This window comes from Setaria italica, chromosome V, assembly GCF_000263155.2.
Source record: "Setaria italica strain Yugu1 chromosome V, Setaria_italica_v2.0, whole genome shotgun sequence".
Lineage (NCBI taxonomy): Eukaryota > Viridiplantae > Streptophyta > Magnoliopsida > Poales > Poaceae > Setaria > Setaria italica.
In genome coordinates, this window is record NC_028454.1 from 37,928,606 (window position 1) to 37,948,568 (window position 19,963).

General features: G+C 46.2%; 2 protein-coding genes across 2 annotated transcripts; both read left to right on the top strand.

The window, feature by feature from the left end:
• Nucleotides 1–522: 522 nt before the first annotated feature.
• Nucleotides 523–6,540, top strand: LOC101761506. Its single transcript, XM_004970044.4, has 5 exons — nucleotides 523–972; nucleotides 1,332–1,486; nucleotides 2,431–2,487; nucleotides 3,228–3,297; nucleotides 3,697–6,540. Exons 1-5 carry the CDS (start codon nucleotides 912–914, stop codon nucleotides 5,784–5,786), a joined length of 2,433 nt encoding a protein of 810 aa, XP_004970101.1. The 5' UTR covers nucleotides 523–911; the 3' UTR covers nucleotides 5,787–6,540.
• A 220-nt stretch (nucleotides 6,541–6,760) lies between these two features.
• LOC101761119 (lipoyl synthase, chloroplastic) lies at nucleotides 6,761–10,810 on the top strand. Its single transcript, XM_004970043.2, has 7 exons — nucleotides 6,761–7,754; nucleotides 7,908–8,089; nucleotides 8,302–8,392; nucleotides 8,490–8,647; nucleotides 9,725–9,896; nucleotides 9,983–10,093; nucleotides 10,396–10,810. Exons 1-7 carry the CDS (start codon nucleotides 7,446–7,448, stop codon nucleotides 10,474–10,476), a joined length of 1,104 nt encoding a protein of 367 aa, XP_004970100.1. The 5' UTR covers nucleotides 6,761–7,445; the 3' UTR covers nucleotides 10,477–10,810.
• Nucleotides 10,811–19,963: the final 9,153 nt, after the last annotated feature.

Here is a 19,963-nt window from a genome sequence, read left to right on the forward strand (position 1 = left end):
ATAGTACCAAATCATCAATCAAAGAAGATTCGCCATTTTCTAAGCCCTTCATGCAGGCCGCCTTACAACTCCGAGGATGTTGCCTGCGTATGCCGACTACCTCGAGTATAAAGGCACAGTGTTGTGGTTCTTCAGGAGCCAGATATTAATGACTGAGAATATTAGGCGCTCTAGATTCGTCTCGCGATTTAGCCTAGGGGTTCTGCAATTAGTTTTGTAATTAGCTTATGTTTAGTCCTCCTAATTAGTATCCGAACATCCGATGTGACAGGGCTAAAGTTTAGCGTCCTCCTTCCAAACACCCCCTAAGCTATCTTGTGAAATAAAAAGCACGCTATAGAAAAGAGAGAGAAAAGGCACCATTTACACACACAAATAGAAAAAAAAAAGAGACAAATAGGCGAGAACGAGATAGAGTGACATACAAGCCAAAGCCAAAGTCTTATTCCTCCCTCCTATCCCTACTTCTTTTTTAGCATCTCATCTACTACCCCTCTCTCTTTATCTCTACCCCCCTGTCTCCCCCTCTTGATGTGTCTTTGGAGTTTGAGATCCGATTTTCTTTTAAGCCTTTGCTAGTACTAACCTCAAGGGGGGAATTCTTTTTTTTTTTTAGGTTTTCATCCCAATAGTATTCTTGGGAGTCATAAATTCACCTGCCGCGTCTAGTATTTCGGAAATATTTTTATTTATAAGGCAGAGGAGAGAGAGAGAGAGAGAGAGAGAGAGAGAGAGAGAGAGAGAGAGAAGTAAGCAGCAGCCGAGGCCGAGCTATCTCTCTCTTTCCCTCACCCAGCTCTCAGATCCAAAGCCGGAAGGAAATCGCGCCAACAAATCTTAGCCCTAGATGCGCGCCACCGCCTGCTGCCGGCGCTGCTGCTACTGCTGCTTCTAGGATTATTCCCGCGAAGATGCTGGGCGTCGAGCCCGACGGTGGCGGCCGCGGCGGCGGCACGTCCTCCTCCGCTGCAGGTGAGGCTTCTTGCCGCTGAATTGGCTGCGCTGGTTGGTTTCTCGCCGCGTTTGATCTGGTCGCCGGTTTGTTCGGTTGTTGTTGTTGGTTGGCTGGTTGTTGGTGCTGTTCGGGCCGATTTGGCGGGTGCTCTGGTCGGCCCCTCTGTTGCTGCGTTTCTGATGCGAATCTTCGGGCTGTGATGGAGAATCATTCCAGTGAGGCCTTTGGGCTCAAGAAGATTAAGAAAAAATCGATTTGTTTTCTTGAAATCGTTTCCCGTGCCGTTGTTGCGTTTAGTTCGCGGTTATCGCTCGTAATCTGGGTTAAAAGGTTGGCCCTTTCCGATTCTGAGATGATCTGACGCTTCTTGCTGCAGAGAATTTTGACGCCGGGCAGTACGCCTTCTTCGGGAAGGAGCCACTGGAGGGGTTCGAGCTCGGCGGCTTGGAGGACGCCAGCGGCGATGGCAATGGCAGTGGATTCGTTGGGCCAGAAGAGGGGCTGTATCGTCTCTCCTCAGTTGGAGAAGAGGTGCGGATTCAGGAGCCATCATGTCCACATAGCGTCCATATTTTGTTATAAATTATCTGCCTGTCGTTCCTTGTTTCTGCGTTTGGTTCCCATGTATGCTTTATCTCTTTCGGTAGCATGTCAATTTTGCAAGGCCCCGACTGATAGTGGAGGATTAGTGCGGGGAGCAATCCAGAATATATTCCTGTGGGCCGCAAGGCAAAGTTTAGTGGAATTTAGGTTCACATCACTAGTGCTGCCAAAATTCGGCCCTTGAGTGATTGTAATGGAAAATTGTGCACTTGATTGTAGGCACCCTTGATGTGTGGAATTTTTTTTTTTTTTTGATAAGGATGGAATGGATGGTTTGGGGTTTGCTTGGTAGCTCAAGAGCTTCGTTGTTGGATGGAGTTACATATGACAGAGATGGAAGAAGAGTATTCTTGCACACATCCTTTTGTTAAATTTTTAAGACACTATTGAGCATCACTAGAACATTGTAAATGTCTTTTTCTGAGAAAGGGTAGCAATATTGACTGTCTATTCGGATAAAGTGACAATAATGAGATAAATAGTGTTCACAGTGGCCTTTCTATTCTATCACAAGCCTATTTTCGGCACCTTTGTGACTTTTAAGTCGATTGCTGCCTATGAGCCACACAAGTGTTGAGATTTTGGTATGGTTGGGCTTCTAGGATGCTTTTCCTTGCTGCCTATGAGCCATCCCCAGATACTTTTTTAGGGCACAAACTGACTTATTTCTGCAATTTAGATCCATAGTTGATTGCAAACATAACCATAATGACTTGTTACAAAATCAGTTAGTTGGTTTGTGACAATGTTACTTGTCAAACTGTTAGTTGGAATTTTTTTAGTGCTTTCATTTCTTCTTTTCATTCTGAATTCTGAAGCTCAATATTTATACTCTCATGATGTGTTTTAATTCCAACTATTGTACTCTGCAGATGGATGATCAGAGTAACTTGTCTGACATTGATGATCTTGCAAGCACCTTTGCTAAGGTATGTTACTTGTTGCTTCAGTGTTTCATTTCGAGATTCCTATTATGAAACTTCATTGTATTTGGCTTTAATGTACTTGCTGCCTTTCCTCTGGAATTGAGGTCTTTGCATGTTTGCTTTGATTATGCTGCCGCCGCCGCTCCTTTACCTAGCAGATTTTTCTGGGCCCATTATGCTTCGTCATACTTACACGAGTAGATAGCTCTCATTCTTTCATGATTCAAAAATGTTATCTAGGTAATTCGAATGATCTGGGGAGAACAGATGTAAATATTTTATTAATGGAATCGGCTTGAGTTCTCAATGTAACATTGTAACTTGAAACCACAATTCAAACACATCCTTTATGCTTAATGGTATTCATTGAAGTTTTTCGCTATCGCCATAGCAGACAGACTTTATTAGGCAGCATACCAGTGAGGCTGTGTCCCCAGCTGGGCTGGATAATGAGACAACTTAAACACACACATACAGTTCTTTTGGCATGACAGTGACATGAATCATGATCTACAATCAAAGCTTAGGCCCCACTTAAGGCCTTTTTACCCCTAAATTCCTAGGCTGTGGCGATGGAACATGTTCTGGAAGGATGCTACTGTTTTCTAAGGATAATCTTGTATTGCTTCCACATGGTTTGATGTTTTAATGATGGCTTTGTTTTAGCCTTTCGTGCTTTCTTACTGTTATGCTTTCTTTCTGTTACTTGGAACACATTGAGAATTCACATGTTTCACCGGCAGTTGAACCGAAGCATTAGTGGGATCCGGAATCCTGGTGTTATTGGGGACAGGCGATCCATTTCAAGAGGAAGTGAGTTATATTTCTTCCCTTATAGCATGTTGGTCTGAAGTTTAATACTGTGGGGTTTATTTTGTGGTATGTCTGGTATGAAGCCTGATGCTCAAACTTTTAGTGGTTTCAGAATCATTAGTTCATTGTTAACAGTTATGTTTGTGTATGTTCTTTCTGCTGTGCGTCATTGCTAGATTCTTTTCTTAATATTTTATCATCGTATTAGTCCTAACATGGGTAATTGTGTATTTGAGAGTATATCATGTCAAGAGTCTGATATAATCATATCCTTCAGAAATTTCTTGCAGAATTATTTGTTAGTGCTGTGTTAAATTTGTTTAAGATATCATGTATCCTCAAAGTTGAATGTATGTCTAAGTTTCAATTTGTCACTGAACCATTCAAAACCTTTTTCAGGTTCTTTAACTGTTGATTGGACTGAAGATGTAGAGTTTTCAAACTGGGTAGATCAGGACGTATTTGAAAATGAGGAATTCCAGGAAAGTAAAAGATGGTGGTCATCAAATTCTTCAGTTCAGCAAGGGGACTCCAACTCCAGGCCACTAAGCCGAACATCTTCCTATCCTCAGCAGCCACTGCAGCACCGGTCAAGTGAACCTATCGTTTTACCAAAGACCTCTTCATTTACCTCCTTTCCACCACCAGCTGCTGGTGGTGGCAGATCACCTTACCCTGCTCAAGGCCTTACACGTCATGGGAGCATTCCGTCAATTGGTGCTGGGCTCCAAATGGGTTCTCCGAGCATGTCACTTTCTGCTTCTCCATATCATATGGTTGGACCATCTCATGGGCTACCATACACAGGAGGCATGCCGTATGGTGCTCTCAACCTGCCTGTAAACAATCCAATGCAAAATGATTGGTCAAACCAAGCTAACCCTTTCACTGGGGAGCATCTTAATCTACTGCCCAACTTATTACATAAACAATTATCACTTCCTAATAGCCCAATGTCATCACTCCTATTTTCTCAGCATCAGCAGAGATTGGCGCAGATCCAATCATCCCATCAGAATTACCCGAATATACCACCACACCTGTTATATCCCCATCACTCTGCAGAGATAACAGGCAGGTTTGATTCTGTTGGCAGCTCCCATTCATCAAGAGACAAGAGATCAAGGTCAGGGAGGGGAAAACATAACATTCGCTTCTCTCAACCAACATCTGACACTGGTGGCCAGAATGGTGATAGTGGCGGCATAAAGTTTAGATCCAAGTACATGTCATCTGAAGAGATCGAATCAATATTGAGAATGCAGCATTCCGCAAGTCATAGCAGTGATCCTTATGTCGTTGATTACTACCATCAAGCTTGTATGGCTAAAAGGGGTGCCACTTCTAAGCAAAAGAATAACTTCTCCCCAGCATCAATGAAAGACTTACCGTCCAAGTCTCGATCCAGCAGTGATCAGCACACATATCTTCAGGTTGATGCTCTTGGAAGAGTATCTTTCTCTTCCATACGTAGGCCTCGATCTCTTCTTGAAGTTGACCATCCTTCATCCGGTGATGGCTCTCATGATCAGAAGTCCACTATGAGGCCCCTGGAGAAAGAACCAATGCTAGCAGCAAGAGTCACTGTGGAAGATGCCCTTTGCCTTCTTCTTGAGGTGGATGACATTGACCGGCTGTTGCAGTCTAGCCAGTCACAGGACAACAATTTCCAACTAAAGCGAAGACGGCAAGTCCTCCTTGAAGGTCTAGCTGCATCACTTCAGCTTGTTGACCCTCTCGGACCCAGCAAATCTGGTCATTCATCTGGGTTAGCTATGAAGGATGATGTTGTTTTTCTTCGCATTGTTTCTCTGCCCAAAGGACGTAAATTTTTAGCACGTTACCTTCGGCTTCTTGTCCCTGGCAGCGAGCTGACCCGGATAGTATGCATGGCTATTTTTCGCCATGTGAGGTTCTTGTTTGGGGGTTTGCCATCAGACTCTAGTGCAGCAGAGACTACAGTTGCTCTTGCAAAGACTGTTACGTCTTGTGTGCATCACATGGAACTTGGTGCTCTTAGTGCCTGCCTTGCTGCTGTCGTCTGTTCATCAGAACAGCCACCTCTCCGCCCTCTTGGTAGCTCTGCTGGTGACGGGGCTTCTCTAATTATTAAATCAGTTCTGGATCGAGCAACTGAGTTGCTGACTGATCATCATGCTGCAGCCAGCTACACTGTGCCAAACAGGACTCTCTGGCAGGCATCATTTGATGCTTTCTTTGGACTTCTGACAAAATACTGTGTCAGTAAGTTTGAAAGTATTCAGCAGATGTTTGTCATGCAGGCACCAAGCCCAGTAATTGGACCTGAGGCTTCCAAAGCTACTAGTAAGGAGATGCCTGTTGAGCTACTTCGTGCAAGCCTTCCTCATACAAATGAGCAGCAACGCCAGAGGCTTCTTGATTTTGCTCAGAGATCCATGCCAGTAACAGGTTTCAATCCCCAAGGTGCTAGGGGTGGGCACATCACTTCAGAATCTGTTCCTGGTTGATGTAACTGAAAGAGAGACACAAGGGCCAAAATTCAATGCTGTAAAACATTGATGCGGATGGTCTTCAGATGGTAATTCTTGTATCTGAAGACATGCATGCCCCGTCATAAGTTGTGAGCAAGCTTGGAGAAGTTCCATTGGCTCAGGAAATTAGCCTTCACTTCAGGTTGTGACGTAAGTTTAGGTTTCAGAGTAATCAAATAGACCAACAATCTCCCTTCTGTGGGTCATTTAATATAGCACCCACCTGATGATTATAACTATGCATGTACGTACCTATACTGTTGTAACTCTGTGCAGTGTTGAAACTGGTGGTCATGGGGCAATTTAGTTTTTAACATTTATCTGCTCCAGCAAAGAAGACCAATAGTGGGCGTAGTTTTTAGCCTACGAAGAAGACATCCAAGGGGCAGGCTCATTTGCATCCCTAGCAGTCTAGCAGTGGTTGTACAGGTTGGGTTGTCAGGGGCTTTCTGCCTGTTCTTTTTTACGTGTGGAAGGTGCCCAGTATCAGGTGTCAAATTGTGGTCTGGTGTCTTGTTTACTTCAGTTAGAGAAAAATGTGTACGAATAATGGAGTCCTCTTGTTAGGCTTCTGAAAAGATACTTTTCTTCTAGTTGCCCTCCAGCCTTCCTTCTAAGGTTTCAGGATAGTGCATGATCCAGATACCCACTGATATTGTTGTAGTGGAATTCTGGAACCTAAAGTGTACCGTTACTATACATTTCTACACTTGATGTTCTTCATAGGTCATTGAACTCGGTTTGCTCATTTGCTTTCTATTTATACTATTATTAAGCTACCCCAGTTTTTTCCTCTGATGTAACCGAGTCGGCAAGGGGGTAATACACTGCCAGTCTGGGTGCAAATGCATATGTTTGGGGTCTTCTTTGTTGATTTATGCTTTCAAGCTATCTTTGTTGATTTATGCTTTCAAGCTATCATGTGTTGGTATATTTTCCTAGTGGAATCTGCCTTTGAAAGTTGTGTGGCTCCAGCCTTCAATCAGTTTTATTAGAAGGTTATTTGTTAGCTCAATTTTAATAGGGTGATGTGAAAAATGTTGATGTCGTATCGACTGCTTCGTTGGAATGAGCGAGTGAGTTGCAGTTGCTCTTGTGCTATTGTTTGAAATATGGTTTGTGGATTCTGCATTTGTATCTGATTCTGTGAATAGTGTGATCAGTCATCTGACCATCCATTGTGAAGGCAAGGGCCTGTCTGGAATCCCGGAAGACGCGTCCCCTCAGAAATCAGTTGTGTTTCTGAAGAAGTCGTGGCAAATTCCTGCGTCCCAGACGGCTAAGCTCGATCAATTCAGCCAAGAACGACGCATTTCTACTAACTTTTTTGTTCAACAAGCACAACCCGTATCCTCCAGTCTTTGACCAACACGCACGTAGATTTTGATCGAATTCCTTGCGATTGCGAGTGGCGACGACGCCATATCACAAGCCCGGAACAAAAACCGCCTTGGTATCATCGCCTCCTAATACTTGATTCCCATTTTGCCCCTGCCCACCAAGACCATCGCCCCCGAACATGAGGGGTAAAACCTCGCTCCCTTCGCTTCGAACCCATCGCCACCGGGGCTTGCACTTGCACATCGGCACACCACGAAAACCGCGCAATCCGGCGCCCCGATTCCGCCGGCCACGATGCAGAGCTCGCTCGCGCGGCCGCTGCGTCCGCCGGTATGGGCTGGTTGCGGCGGGAGCCGCGACTGCGGGGTCCCGCGCGGCTCGGTCTCCGTGGTGCGGTGCCGCGCCGAGGCGGCGCCGCTGACGGGCGCGGCGGCTAGGGCGCCGGTGGGGCCGTACACCGGGAGGGACCCTGAGGTGAAGAAGCCCGCGTGGTTGCGGCAGCGCGCGGCGCAGGGGGAGAAGTACGCGCGCCTGCGGGAGTCCATCGGCGAGCTCAAGCTCAACACCGTCTGCGTCGAGGCCCAGTGCCCCAACATCGGCGAGGTACGAACGCGCGCCGACGCCTCGCTTTCCTTTGCGTAAGGCGATCGTATCAGCGAGCCTAGTGTGACCTGATCCGCGCCAGCGATTTCTGCGAGAGGAGCGCTTTGGTTTTTGGTGTTGGGCTTGACGGAAGCGGTTGCTTTTGGAGCGCAGTGTTGGAACGGAGGCGGAGGGGCCGGCGGGGAAGGGGACGGCATCGCGACGGCCACCATCATGGTGCTCGGCGACACATGCACGCGCGGCTGCCGGTTCTGCGCTGTGAAGACCAGCAACAAGCCGCCGCCCCCGGATCCCTTGGAGCCTCTGAACACGGCTCTGGCTGTTGCAAGCTGGGGGTATGATCTCTCTGTAACCCTGCCTGGTTGATTATCTGTGCCTCTGTGGATTAGAAACCGTTGGCTTCTCATAATTTCGAGCGACTGCCTGATGCCATTGTAACTGGAAGCATCAAAGGAGACTTAGCAGTGCATTTTTATTACAATTAGATGCATATGCTGCTTATGTGCTAAGATGACATAAATGATCTGAGGAATGCTGTTCTTTCCAGAGTAGATTATGTTGTGCTAACCAGTGTCGATAGAGATGACTTACCTGATGGTGGAAGTAGCCATTTTGTTCAGACAGTGAAAGCTTTAAAGGTCTGCCTTATCCCATATGTTTTGGTGCAAATTAATTTTTTAGATGTTGTACTTGGGTAAAAGTAATGTGCTGATGTTTTCTGAATCTTCTATTCAGGAGCTCAAACCAGGGATACTGGTGGAGTGCTTAACCTCAGATTTCCGAGGTGACCTGGAGGCTGTCTCATCTTTGGCAAACTCTGGTCTAGATGTGTACGCACACAACATTGAGACAGTGAGGAGTCTGCAGAGAATTGTGAGGGATCCTCGAGCAGGGTAATGTACTCAAACTGGCTTTAATGGCATATTACAGACTAGTTAGAATGTAATGCTACAAGAAACTTTGAAGCTCCATTAGCTCAAGTTCCATGAAACACTTTAAGATTACCAGATTACAATCCATTGTACCCCACAACCAACCAACTCCCCCCCCCCCCCACCCCCACCCCCCGCGAACAAAAAAAAAGAAATTAAAAGAAGCACATCTTTCCACTTTTACATATGGGTGCATGTACTATCACCACCATCAATGTGTCTTGACTCTCGAGTGATGCAAACTTTGAGAACTCTACTAATTGATCTTATAATGATTGCAATTTCCTTTCACGAATCTTGAGGTTCTCCAGATACCTGTGGACTTACGTGTACAAATGGTCTTAAGATAAAACTAATTCCAATTGTTTTACTTGATTCAGCGGAATGGCATGAGTCCTGGCTGAAACTGGCCTGACAAAGGCAATGTTGCAGGATTCTAGCACTTCCATCAATTTGACGACATGACTGTACATTTACAATGTGACCAGATTCAGGCCATTTGTGTGTTTTAGTTTGGACAGTCCATATTGAATAGTTCAAATTGTTCTCCGAGTAACCCATGGATTAATTTTAATTCTTTCCAGCTCTACCAACCTTAGTAATACTGGAATTATTTCTCTAGATCTAATTGCTGATGCTAAAGCCATAAATGTGGTTTGGCATGAAGGCATTGTGTTGCACAATATACAAAAAGAAATATGATATATTTTCTCTAAAATCTCCTTACAAGCTTAAAATTAGGATCAGAGTCTTAAAAGTCTATTTTGGCGAGTTCTCATATTTGTTGATTTCTAATGTTGGTTGGATTTTAATTTTTGAACTTGATTTCCTTTATCTGGTTAACTACAATGCTCTAAGGACCTGATTTTCATTGAGTTCTCCTAGAATCTATTGAAGATCTCACTGATAATGTTGATGGCATTATTCACAGTTAACAGAAACTGTGGAAACTAGTATCTTCTGGCTGTGCTATCTGATGTATCATCTATCATGGTCTCTGACATGGTAAACATCTCTTCTGCCATCTCGTATTTACAGATATGATCAGAGCTTGGCAGTTCTCAAGCATGCAAAAAGTTGCAGGGAGGGCATGATTACAAAATCTTCTATCATGCTTGGTCTTGGAGAGACTGATGAGGAGGTGAGGCAAACCATGATGGACTTACGGGCCATTGGTGTTGATATTCTTACTTTGGGGCAGTATTTACAGGTTAGCTCAATACCCACAGCACATTCTCATTGAGTCCAGCTATCCCTTCTTCCTTTGATTAACGTGGCAAGAACTTAATGTCACAGCCAACAGAGAGACATTTAACAGTAAGAGAGTACGTGACTCCCGAGAAGTTCCAGTTTTGGAAGGAGTACGGAGAATCAGTGGGTTTCCGTTATGTTGCCAGTGGACCCTTGGTAAGTGATGCATTCTGGTACTCTCCAATTTTCCCCTGTATATGGCAAATAATAAATACAAATAAGACTATAAGAGTGTGTATATGCCACCACTCTGAAACAAATGGCACTATAATGCATATCCGAACTGCAAAACAATATATGTTTGATCTCCCAACTTTAAAAAACAATCAAGAACATAGTTTGTGGTTAAGCTTTCAGATCATTATTTGTAGATTATTTACCACCCTGCAGTTTACTACTGCTAATACCAGCGAATTGCAATAACTCACTATATCTCACTCTCACCTGACTTTTATCAGGTTCGGTCTTCATACCGTGCAGGAGAGCTTTTTGTCCAAAATTTGGTCAGAAATAGCAAAACTTTATCTTCCTCATCGTAACCAAATATCTTCTGCAGAAGCAATCCATGGGATCCTCACATACTGTATGTTAAGAGAAGCAAAACAAGAGTAGGACCGTAAAATCATTCGTTTCTTCTGAAAAGCTGAGGCCCAGCTTTTGTTTTCTTTTCTTTCCGGATGTTGCATGGACATTTTGCCCTCTGCTTTAGTTTCCCCTGTTGAATAGAGAAAAACGAGGACACCAAATCCTTTATGTATCATTTCCTTTGACACCATATACGAAAAGCTGTTCAAAAATAGCAGTCCATATGAAACTGTCTCCCTTGTTGTGGATGGCACAATGCTGTATTCATCATTTGCTCAGAAAAGAAAAGAAAGGGCAAAAGGCTGAAGAAAAGAGAGATGCCGCTTTATTCTTGTTGGAGCCCAAAAGTGGCAGGTATGGGAAGATCTAGTCAGACCGGTTTGGGGAAAGTTCTCAAAGTGCAAATTGGACTTCACCATAGCGTAGCTCTCGTCGAGACGATTGAAATGTATATATGGAACATCTGATTTGGATTTCGAATGAGAGAGTTATGCTCTCGGGAAGATCAGGTGAAAGTTCTCAAAGTGCAAATTGGACTTCACCATAGCGTAGCTCGCGGGAAGATCAGGGGAAAGTTCTCAAAGTGCAAATTGGACTTCACCATAGCGTAGCTCGCGTCGAGACGATCGAAATGCATATATAGAACATCCGATTTTTGATTTCGGATGAAAGAGTTATGATCTTCCAATACGATTTGGATTTCGGATGAAAGAGTTATGCTCTCGGGAAGATCAGCAGACAGGTCTGACCGGTGGGGTCGGCTGACCCCACCGGTCAGACCGGTTGGATCAAAGTGCTTCAAATGAAGATTGGACTCCACCATTGTGTAGATCACATCGAATAGATCAAGATTCGTATATAGAACGTTCGATTTGGAGTTCGGATGAGGGAGATACGATCTTCGCAAGATCTGCACCCGGGCAGAATGGTCAGACCGGTTGCCTAGGCTGGTCTGACCGGTCTGGCTCTGTGTAATCCGAGTAGGAGTTGTGATTTAGCACGAGATGTATTAGGGTTTCGACTCCTGCGCGGGGAAGACCTTCCCTCCCTATAAATATAGGGATTCGGCCAATTGAGGACATCCAACCCAATCGATAAAAACCAATCTACTGTTTATCGTCTTTTCCTTTATTCTTTTGCCTTAGCTTTTCCAATCTACTACATGTTGTTCTTCCTTCGTCTCGACGACATCTGAAGGCGTTCTAGATGGCCTGCCGACTCTAGAACAACCCTACGTGCGCCTGCCCTGACGGGTCCCTCCCGGGCGAGCGTTCGTCAGTCTACTGTCGGCCTGCCCAACAACAGGTCAGACCGGTCCCTATAACCGGTCAGACCAGCCTGCGCCAAGGTGCTGCAGCGAGCCCTTCCGTGCGCCGCACAGTCGTGTGCGTTCGTGTGTTGGCCCAAAAAAGCGTCAACACATTTTGGCGACTCCACTGGGGAAGAAGAAGAAAGACACATCGGTTGCAAGGTCGGTAAAGAAGATCTTTCCAATGTTACTACGAAGAACGTGGTCAACCCGATGTTTGAGCAACTTCCTGAAGAGATCCGCCAGATGCTGGAGAAGCACAAGAAGAAGCGCAATGAAGAGGACTTGCGAGCCGCAATTGCAAGTTTTGAAGTCGACCGAAGAGGCGGTCAAGAAGATTAAGAAGATCGACTTCGCTTCTACCTCCAACAACGCTTTCAGCACTTCACCATCCGAGGTACAAACCAATGTGAGCACATCATCACCGCCATCTCCTTTTGTTACCAATGCTAATCTTACTACCGTAATCGACAATCTGCGATTATCGATAAATAAGAGTGTGCAAGATATGGTAGATAAGTCTAATGGTAAACGTGTGGAGTGAGGCAATGATGTTGCATCTGTTTTTAATCCTGTACCACCTTAGATCCCATTTAATAGTACATCGGCAGCACCCATAGCGAGGTCTCCGTATGACATGTCGTTGAACTATTTTATGGGACAATTACCTCCACCTCGATCTGGTCAGTATCAACCGGTCAGGGTGCTGTGGTCCCATATGCGTCGTCTCCTGAGTCTATAGCTGCTATACCTCCCGTTCAGGCTGTCTCTAGCCGATCTGGTGAGACTCCTTAAGTTTTAGATCCATATCCTGCAGTAGCTTATAGCGCTCCACCCGTGGTGCCTTTTGGGTTGGGTAGTTCATATGGTTCCATGCTTAATTCCAATTCAATAGCCGTTTGCAACATAATGTTCACAATCCACTTATACAACATAATGTGTTGCAATCGAATGCTATTACACCACAATTGCCTTCGCCAACCACTATTCAAGAAGTTCTTGATAGATTTCATGCCAATCTTGCTAAACAAATGAAGGAGGATTATGGAATAGAGGTGAAGCATAAGACCCGTACATATCAAAAGCCGTATCCCTTGAGCTTCGATTCAGCTTCTTATCCTTCTGGTTGGTGTTGTCCTAAATTTGTAAAGTTTAGCGGGGATGATGGCAAAACCATTTGGGAGCATATTAGCCAATATCTTGCTCAATTAGGAGAAGCTAGTTCCATAGAAGAATTAAAAGTACGGTTATTTTTTCTATCTTTAACTGGAACCGCTTTTTCGTGGTTTGTTCATTACCTGTAATTCTATTCATACTTAGGAACAATTAGAAAAAAATTTCATAATCACTTTTATAGTGGAGATGATGAGTTAAGATTGAGTCACTTAACATCGGTTAGGCAAAAGTCTGATGAGCCTATTGCTGATTATATCAGAAGGTTTAGAGATGTAAAAAACCGTTGTTATAGTCTTGTCATCTCTAAGAGGGATCTTGCTGAATTAGTTTTTAATGAATTGCGATCTCATATTAGAGATAAATTGGAAGGTTATTAATTTGCTAATGTTACCCAAGTCTTACAAAAAGCTTTAGCTCAGGAAACCTGAACTAAAGATAGTCAGTTCAAATCTGATCGTCCTAACATGCATATGTTAAATTATGATTCCTCGGACGATGAGAGCAATGATGTTTTAACTGCTGAATTTGTATTGCCACACAAGGATAAACCTGGTACTTGTGCTTCTCTCAAGTCGGTCCGAAAGAATCGGCAAGAAGATATGAAATTTACTTTTGATGTAGCCAAGTGCGATAGGATCTTTGATGAATTGCTTAAAATTGGACATCTGAAAATATCTCATACTATACCTCCACTTGAAGAAGTTGAAGAGAAAAGCATATTGCAAGTTTCATAATACTTTCTCGCATGCCACCAATGATTGCAATGTGTTTCGCCGGCAAATACTTTCGGCCATTAATGAAGGTTGTTTGGTTTTTTATGAAATGCAAGTTGATCAAAATCCTTTTTCGATGCATGCTTTTGAATTGGCAAATCCCAAGGTGCTTATTCAGACGGATCAAGCTGAAAATATCAAAGGGAAGAATGTGATCATTGGTGAAGAAAGGCTTGAGAAAAAGGTGCCACTAGAAAAGATCCCTCAAGTTGCAACGAAGACTTCTACGCTCGGGGGGCAAGGCAAGAGCAAAGTTGCCGGTTCTGCACAGACTGGTCTGACCGGTCAGAGAACCGGTCTGACCGGTCATCCTAGAAAATCTGGAGCCAAGCAAAATCTGAAGAATAAGGCAAAGCCGACTTTCAAGTATCCGTTTTTCCAAATATGAGAAGGAAGTATCTGGTTAGAAACAAGGGAGTCAGCATAATAAAGGTTGTAAGAAAGATAGCAAGGAAGGTTCAAAGTACTTGCAGCCGAGGTGGTATCCCTCAGGATTGAATCCCACTAAAAAAAGAAGGTTACAACAGATACAGAAGCAAGAATCAATGGAGCAACAAGCAACGGCTATACCGGCAAGGTCAGTAGCTACCGAGTAGGTATGGAGGCCAAAGCAAGTTGTTTCTTGAATCAAGAACAAATTTATGGCCGATAAGACATTATCACCCATAGGAAAAATATGGCCGATGCCGTGCTCATCATCGTCCTTAGGCACTTTTGGACTAGGAGAGTATTTTCTGGCATGCATGCTTTGCGAGAAAACAGGGGAGCATGTGTTGGAGCCCAAAAGTGGCAGGTATGGGAAGATCTGGTTAGACCTGTTTAGACCGGTCTCCCAACCGGTCAGAACGGTTTGGGTAAAGTTTTCAAAGTGCAAATTGGACTTCACCATGGCATATCTCTTGTCGAGACGATCGAAATGCATATATGGAACGTCCGATTTGGACTTTGGATGAGAGAGTTATGCCCTCGGGAAGATCAGCACCCCGTGCAGACTAGTCAAATCGGCTTACCCCACCAGTCAGACCGGTTGGATCAAAATGCTCTAAATAAAGATTGGACTCCACCATTGCGTAGATCACATCGAGTAGATCAAGATTCATATATAGAACGTCCGATTTGGAGTTCGGATGAGGGAGATACAATCTTCGAACCTGGACAGACCGGTTGCCCAGGCCGGTCTGACCGGTCTGGCTTTGTGTAATCTGAGTAGAAGTTGTGATTTAGCACAAGTTCTATTAGGGTTTCGACTCCTGCGTGGGGAGGACCTTCCCTCCTTATAAATATAAAGGGATTCGGCCGATCGAGGACGTCCAACCCAATCGACAAAAACCAATCTACTATTTATCGCCTTTTCCTTTATTCTTTTGCCCTAGCTTTTCCAATCTACTGCATGCTATTCTTCCTTCGTCTCGACGACGTCTGAAGGTGTTCTAGGTGGTCCTACGTGCGCCTACCCTGACGGGATCCCTCCCTCGCGAGTGTTCGTCGGTCTACCGTCGGCCTGCCCGATAACAGGTCAGACCGGTCCCTGTAACCGGTTAGACCGGCCTACGCCGAGGTGCTGCAGCGAGCCCCTCCGCGCGCCGCACGTTCGTGTGTTGGCAAAAAAAAAACGTCAACAATTCTCATGTCACTAGTGTACTCGAATCATGACAAGCAGATGAGCTGCATCTCATGATAAACTTGCAAAGCTGCCGGAAACTCTGCATCTCCTCCAGCACTCGGTGTTGCTCATCATGCGCTCCAGACCTCCAGTGCGATGAAAGCCGCATGGTTTCTGAGCTAAAAGAAAACGAGGATATGCAAGTTCTTGATCAATAGTAGCCAACAGCAGTTGGATTCAGGTGTAAAGGAAGAGATGGGGAGGGAAGATACGAAGACGAGAAAATGCACTCGATTCGCACGGCGATTAGATTCTGGAGTGAAAGAAGCAAAACAGCCGTAACAGTCACTCCTCACCGCGCCACGCGCGACAGGCGTGCGAATAACCGGAAAAGTGGCGCTGCGTCGATGCACATGTAGCGCCATCGTTTGTCCCCGGTGTGCTCCAGATCTGTGTCACTGTAGCAGTAAGTCGCCGGTCACACGGCCTCCGCTCTGGTCATGAGCGCTACCACCGCACAGGCACGACGGCTTCTGCAGCTCTTCTTTGGTTGCGTCCGCTGCGCATCGGCAGGGTGTGGGGAACAAAAGGCACCATCGCACCAGTTACGCAGGCAGAGCGATTTGCGTCTGTGGCGGGCCAGCGATACGTCTATACCTGAAACGCAGAAGGCTTGCAGTAGATGAGTAAACGACTGCAGTCAGTATGTGCCATTCTCATGGAGATGATGAATCTCATCATGCTGCTTCTTCATTCGTTTTTCCAGAATCGTGTGACGAGGGGAGAACCAGAACCATGCAGCAACGAAGCTGCTAGCCTGCTACTTCATTCGTTTTTCCAGAATCGTGTGACGAGGGGAGAACCAGAACCATGCAGCAACGAAGCTGCTAGCCTGCTACAATTCTCTCTTTCTCTCTGTACTGTGTATATACACGGGTAAAAATTCACCGGAGCAGTGCTTACCTTGTCTCTCACCTGCTTCGTCTCACCAGCTCACAGGCGAGTCATGAATCCTGAATGGCCGGTGGTCAGTGGTCACTGGTCACCCAACGATTTGTCAGCTTCACAGATCTGTTATCCTAACTGGTGGTCCAGGGCTGGTGAGAACTTACACTCCACCGGAAATAATACTGCTAGTAAACAGCTAAACACCACCTGTGAAGCTGATGACAATTCCATGCACTCGCCGTTCTCTTTTCAGCGAGACCTGCAACAGTTGAATTAAAGCCACACGGATCCGGCCATTGACCTTTACCTTCAAGGCTTCATCCCCACTCGTCCACTTGCAAGCTACTAGGACACTCCGAATCAACAGGACCACGACACAATTTACCAACCAAAAGATCGGGGCGGCCCCGGCCTGGCCGATGGTCCACGGCGTGGTCAGTCAGATAAGTCCGTGATGCAATGGCAGGCCAACGTCCGAGCAGAACCAACCCAAAGGCCAAAACCCAACCGCGGAGGAAAAAGCAGCCAGAAACCCGTCTGTTTTCCCCTGAGAAATCGCTATCACGCCGCGCCGCCAGCGGCGGCCGGCCGGCAGCTTCCCGCAAGCCCCAAGATTTGCCAGCGTACGTACGCGCCGAGCCGGATCGCGCCGCGTTTCGCACAAGTACGCGGTCCTCCTCCCGATCGGTGGCCCCGGATCCCAACAAGATCTGCGGCGGTCCGGCCGGCGCAGAGCCTGCCCGCGCTCACGGGCGCAATGGGCTCTGCTGCCCAAGCGGCTAGCGGCGCAGACCCGCAGTGCATCGCGAGCCCCTGAGCCTGAGCCCGCCCGAGGGGAGAAGCCAAGGGGCAAGGTTACCGTACTACTTCTAGAGTAGATAGATCCTCCGTTCGTCCTCGTCCTCCGTCGGCCAATCTCCAGGTCGGAAAAAAAGAGTGTGTAGCAGAACAAAGCACGTGCGGTTCCTCCAATCCCCCGCCGCGGGGATTTGCCAGGACGGGGCAAACCTACCCAGCCCAACGGCTATCCACCACCTGACCTGACCCCTAACGGTCTCCCACGCGGCCACGCTGGGCGCCGCTGCTACGACACATGCGCGGCACCGAGCAAACCCCAACTTTAATTAGCAGGCCGGGAACTCGAAGACATTCTTCCGCGACCGTCCCTTCCGGTCGAATCATTCGTCCGTGCTCGTGCCTCCCCGGAATCTTCAGCCGGGTCGCCGCCGACCCACCGGGCGGAGAAGAAGAAAACAACGCCGCGTCTTAGCGTTTAGGATTTAGGGTCGCGCGACGACGGCGGGTGGGCTGGCCCTGGAACCGGGTGCGTGGCCTGATGGTGCACGCGACCACGGCAGGCACCGCGCACAAGGCCGCGTACAAGGCCGCGCCAAATCTTTGTCGATCGATGTGGTAGTGGAACTCCTGTTCGGCTGTTCAGCGTGCAAAATGCCGCTTACCGCTGTACGAGTGGAGTGGCGCGCGTCTAGCCGTTTACCTGTGAAAAGTTTGTCCGAGACAGGTCAGGTCGGGTTGTTGCATGATTCACGCCATGAACACTTGCCGGGCATGATTGTGGGGGCTTTAGCCCGACCCGACGCAATGATCTCTTGCCCTTTTCCCCTTTCTCTCCACCTCGGCACCTTGTTTCTTTGACACCACCGGTGTCTCCACGGCCGTCCTCTTTGTCACAAACGCGTCTCGAACGGCCGCGATCGATCATTGCCGGCGCGCTCGGCCGGCCGGGGCCGAGCAGATGATTAGGAAATGGACCAGAGGACCGGCTCATGTTATCATCAGCTATTCAGCTGCGAGGACTATTCTTCGTCTCCGGCGAGCTGTGTGGCCAGGCGGCAAGGAAAAGGCGGAGGAGACAGAAACCAACAGCAGCAAAAGCGAGCCATGGCGAGCGTCGCACTTTTTCCAGTTGTGCTACCAATCAGAGGCTAGGACCACACCAAGCAGGTTTCCAACAGTGTTGCTCTATCGCTTTCCTCAGTTAGCCCTTATCTGGCTGATGACCGGATGCGGCCTGCCTGACAAACACTGTCCCCGGGAGTGCACACACATGTGATTCGTGTTAGGTCGCTATCGCCGTGACATCGTGCTTGTTGCAGTAGCAGACCAGCAATGCATATCTTCCATTTCTCAGGAAAGAAGATTAAAATGTACTCCCCGTCAGAACTATGTGGCGTTTTGAGCAGCTAATTTGACCTGCATTCAGTTACTTCTTGCTCTCTGAAACGTCAAGTATATCTAACTGAAGGTCTCCTGGATGCTTAATCTGCTATGCCCCCATACACCACAGCCCAAGACACAACAATGATGTTACTTTTTTGTTTTTCCAATACGCAGAGTCCTAGCTCCATTTTCCTCAAGTTTCCATGCCCCCTTCGTTTTTATTTATAAGATTATTTTACTTTTGTTAGGATAAACATGAAACCAGTACATATATTTTTTGTGATGCGAATTTTATACCACAAGTTTTTATATTCGAAAATATTTCCTATGATTATACTCCTAATTTTCTTACCAATGTTGGGAGTAGTTTTGTATCATATAAAAAAGGCAATAGAGTGATTGCTAATATAAAAAAATCAATAGAGTAATTGCTAATAAGCGTGATCCTGGCACGCGAGAATATTTCTCTCGTCCTTCAGCGAGAGGCGAGAAGTGTCCTGTCACTCTGTCAGGTGGAGCCTTGATTTTAGGGTTTTCGGTTTTGCGCTTTGGATCCATGAAACTTTTGGTGCTCCCCAATGATCACCGGACGTGCCACCTTTGGAACGGAGGATCCATGTGAGCGAAAGCGATAACATGCACAGCCGGCCATTGCTGAAGCACACCAAGATTTTTATACTGGCGAGGAGGTGGAGCAGGAGCGATTTTGCTTCCCGAGAAAGTGCAGTCAAAGTGGCATTATCAAATGGACACGCTTGGTCTTGTGCTCCAAAGCTCAAAGCGGCTGGGGAAAGATGAAAAACTGAGGCCGATGTCCCAAGCGCCCGAGATCCAATGTGGTTGCAGTTTCTAGTGGTGTTCCTGCAGCGATATTGTCTGCATCATCTACCATGAGGGCCGGAAAAAAAGGAGAGAAAATAAAATTGATTTTGCAGCTAGCAGAACATTTTATGGACATTGCATTGCAGCTCTTGCAAGATAACGAGAATGTACTTAACCTTGGGCAAGCAAGAGTCTCAGGGCCTGTTTGGCAACCATGTGTTAAAGTTTAACACCTGTCACATCGGATGTTTGGATGCTAATTAGGAGTATTAAATATAGGCTAATTACAAAACTAATTGCACAAATGGAGTGTAATTCACGAGACGAATCTATTAAGCCTAATTAGTCCATGATTTGACAATGTGGTGCTACAGTAACCAATTGCTAATGATGGATTAATTAGGCTTAATAGATTCGTCTCGCGAATTAGCACAGGGTTCTGCAATTAGTTTTATAATTGCTCATGTTTAGTTCTCCTAATTAGCATCCGAACATCCGATGTGACACTGTTAAAGTTTAACACCTCGTATCCAAACACCCCCTCAATATAAGTAGTGAGTATTTATTATGCGTTTAGATAGATGCAATCAATGAAAGACTTCGCTGGGTAAGGAGGAGGAAAGTTCAGT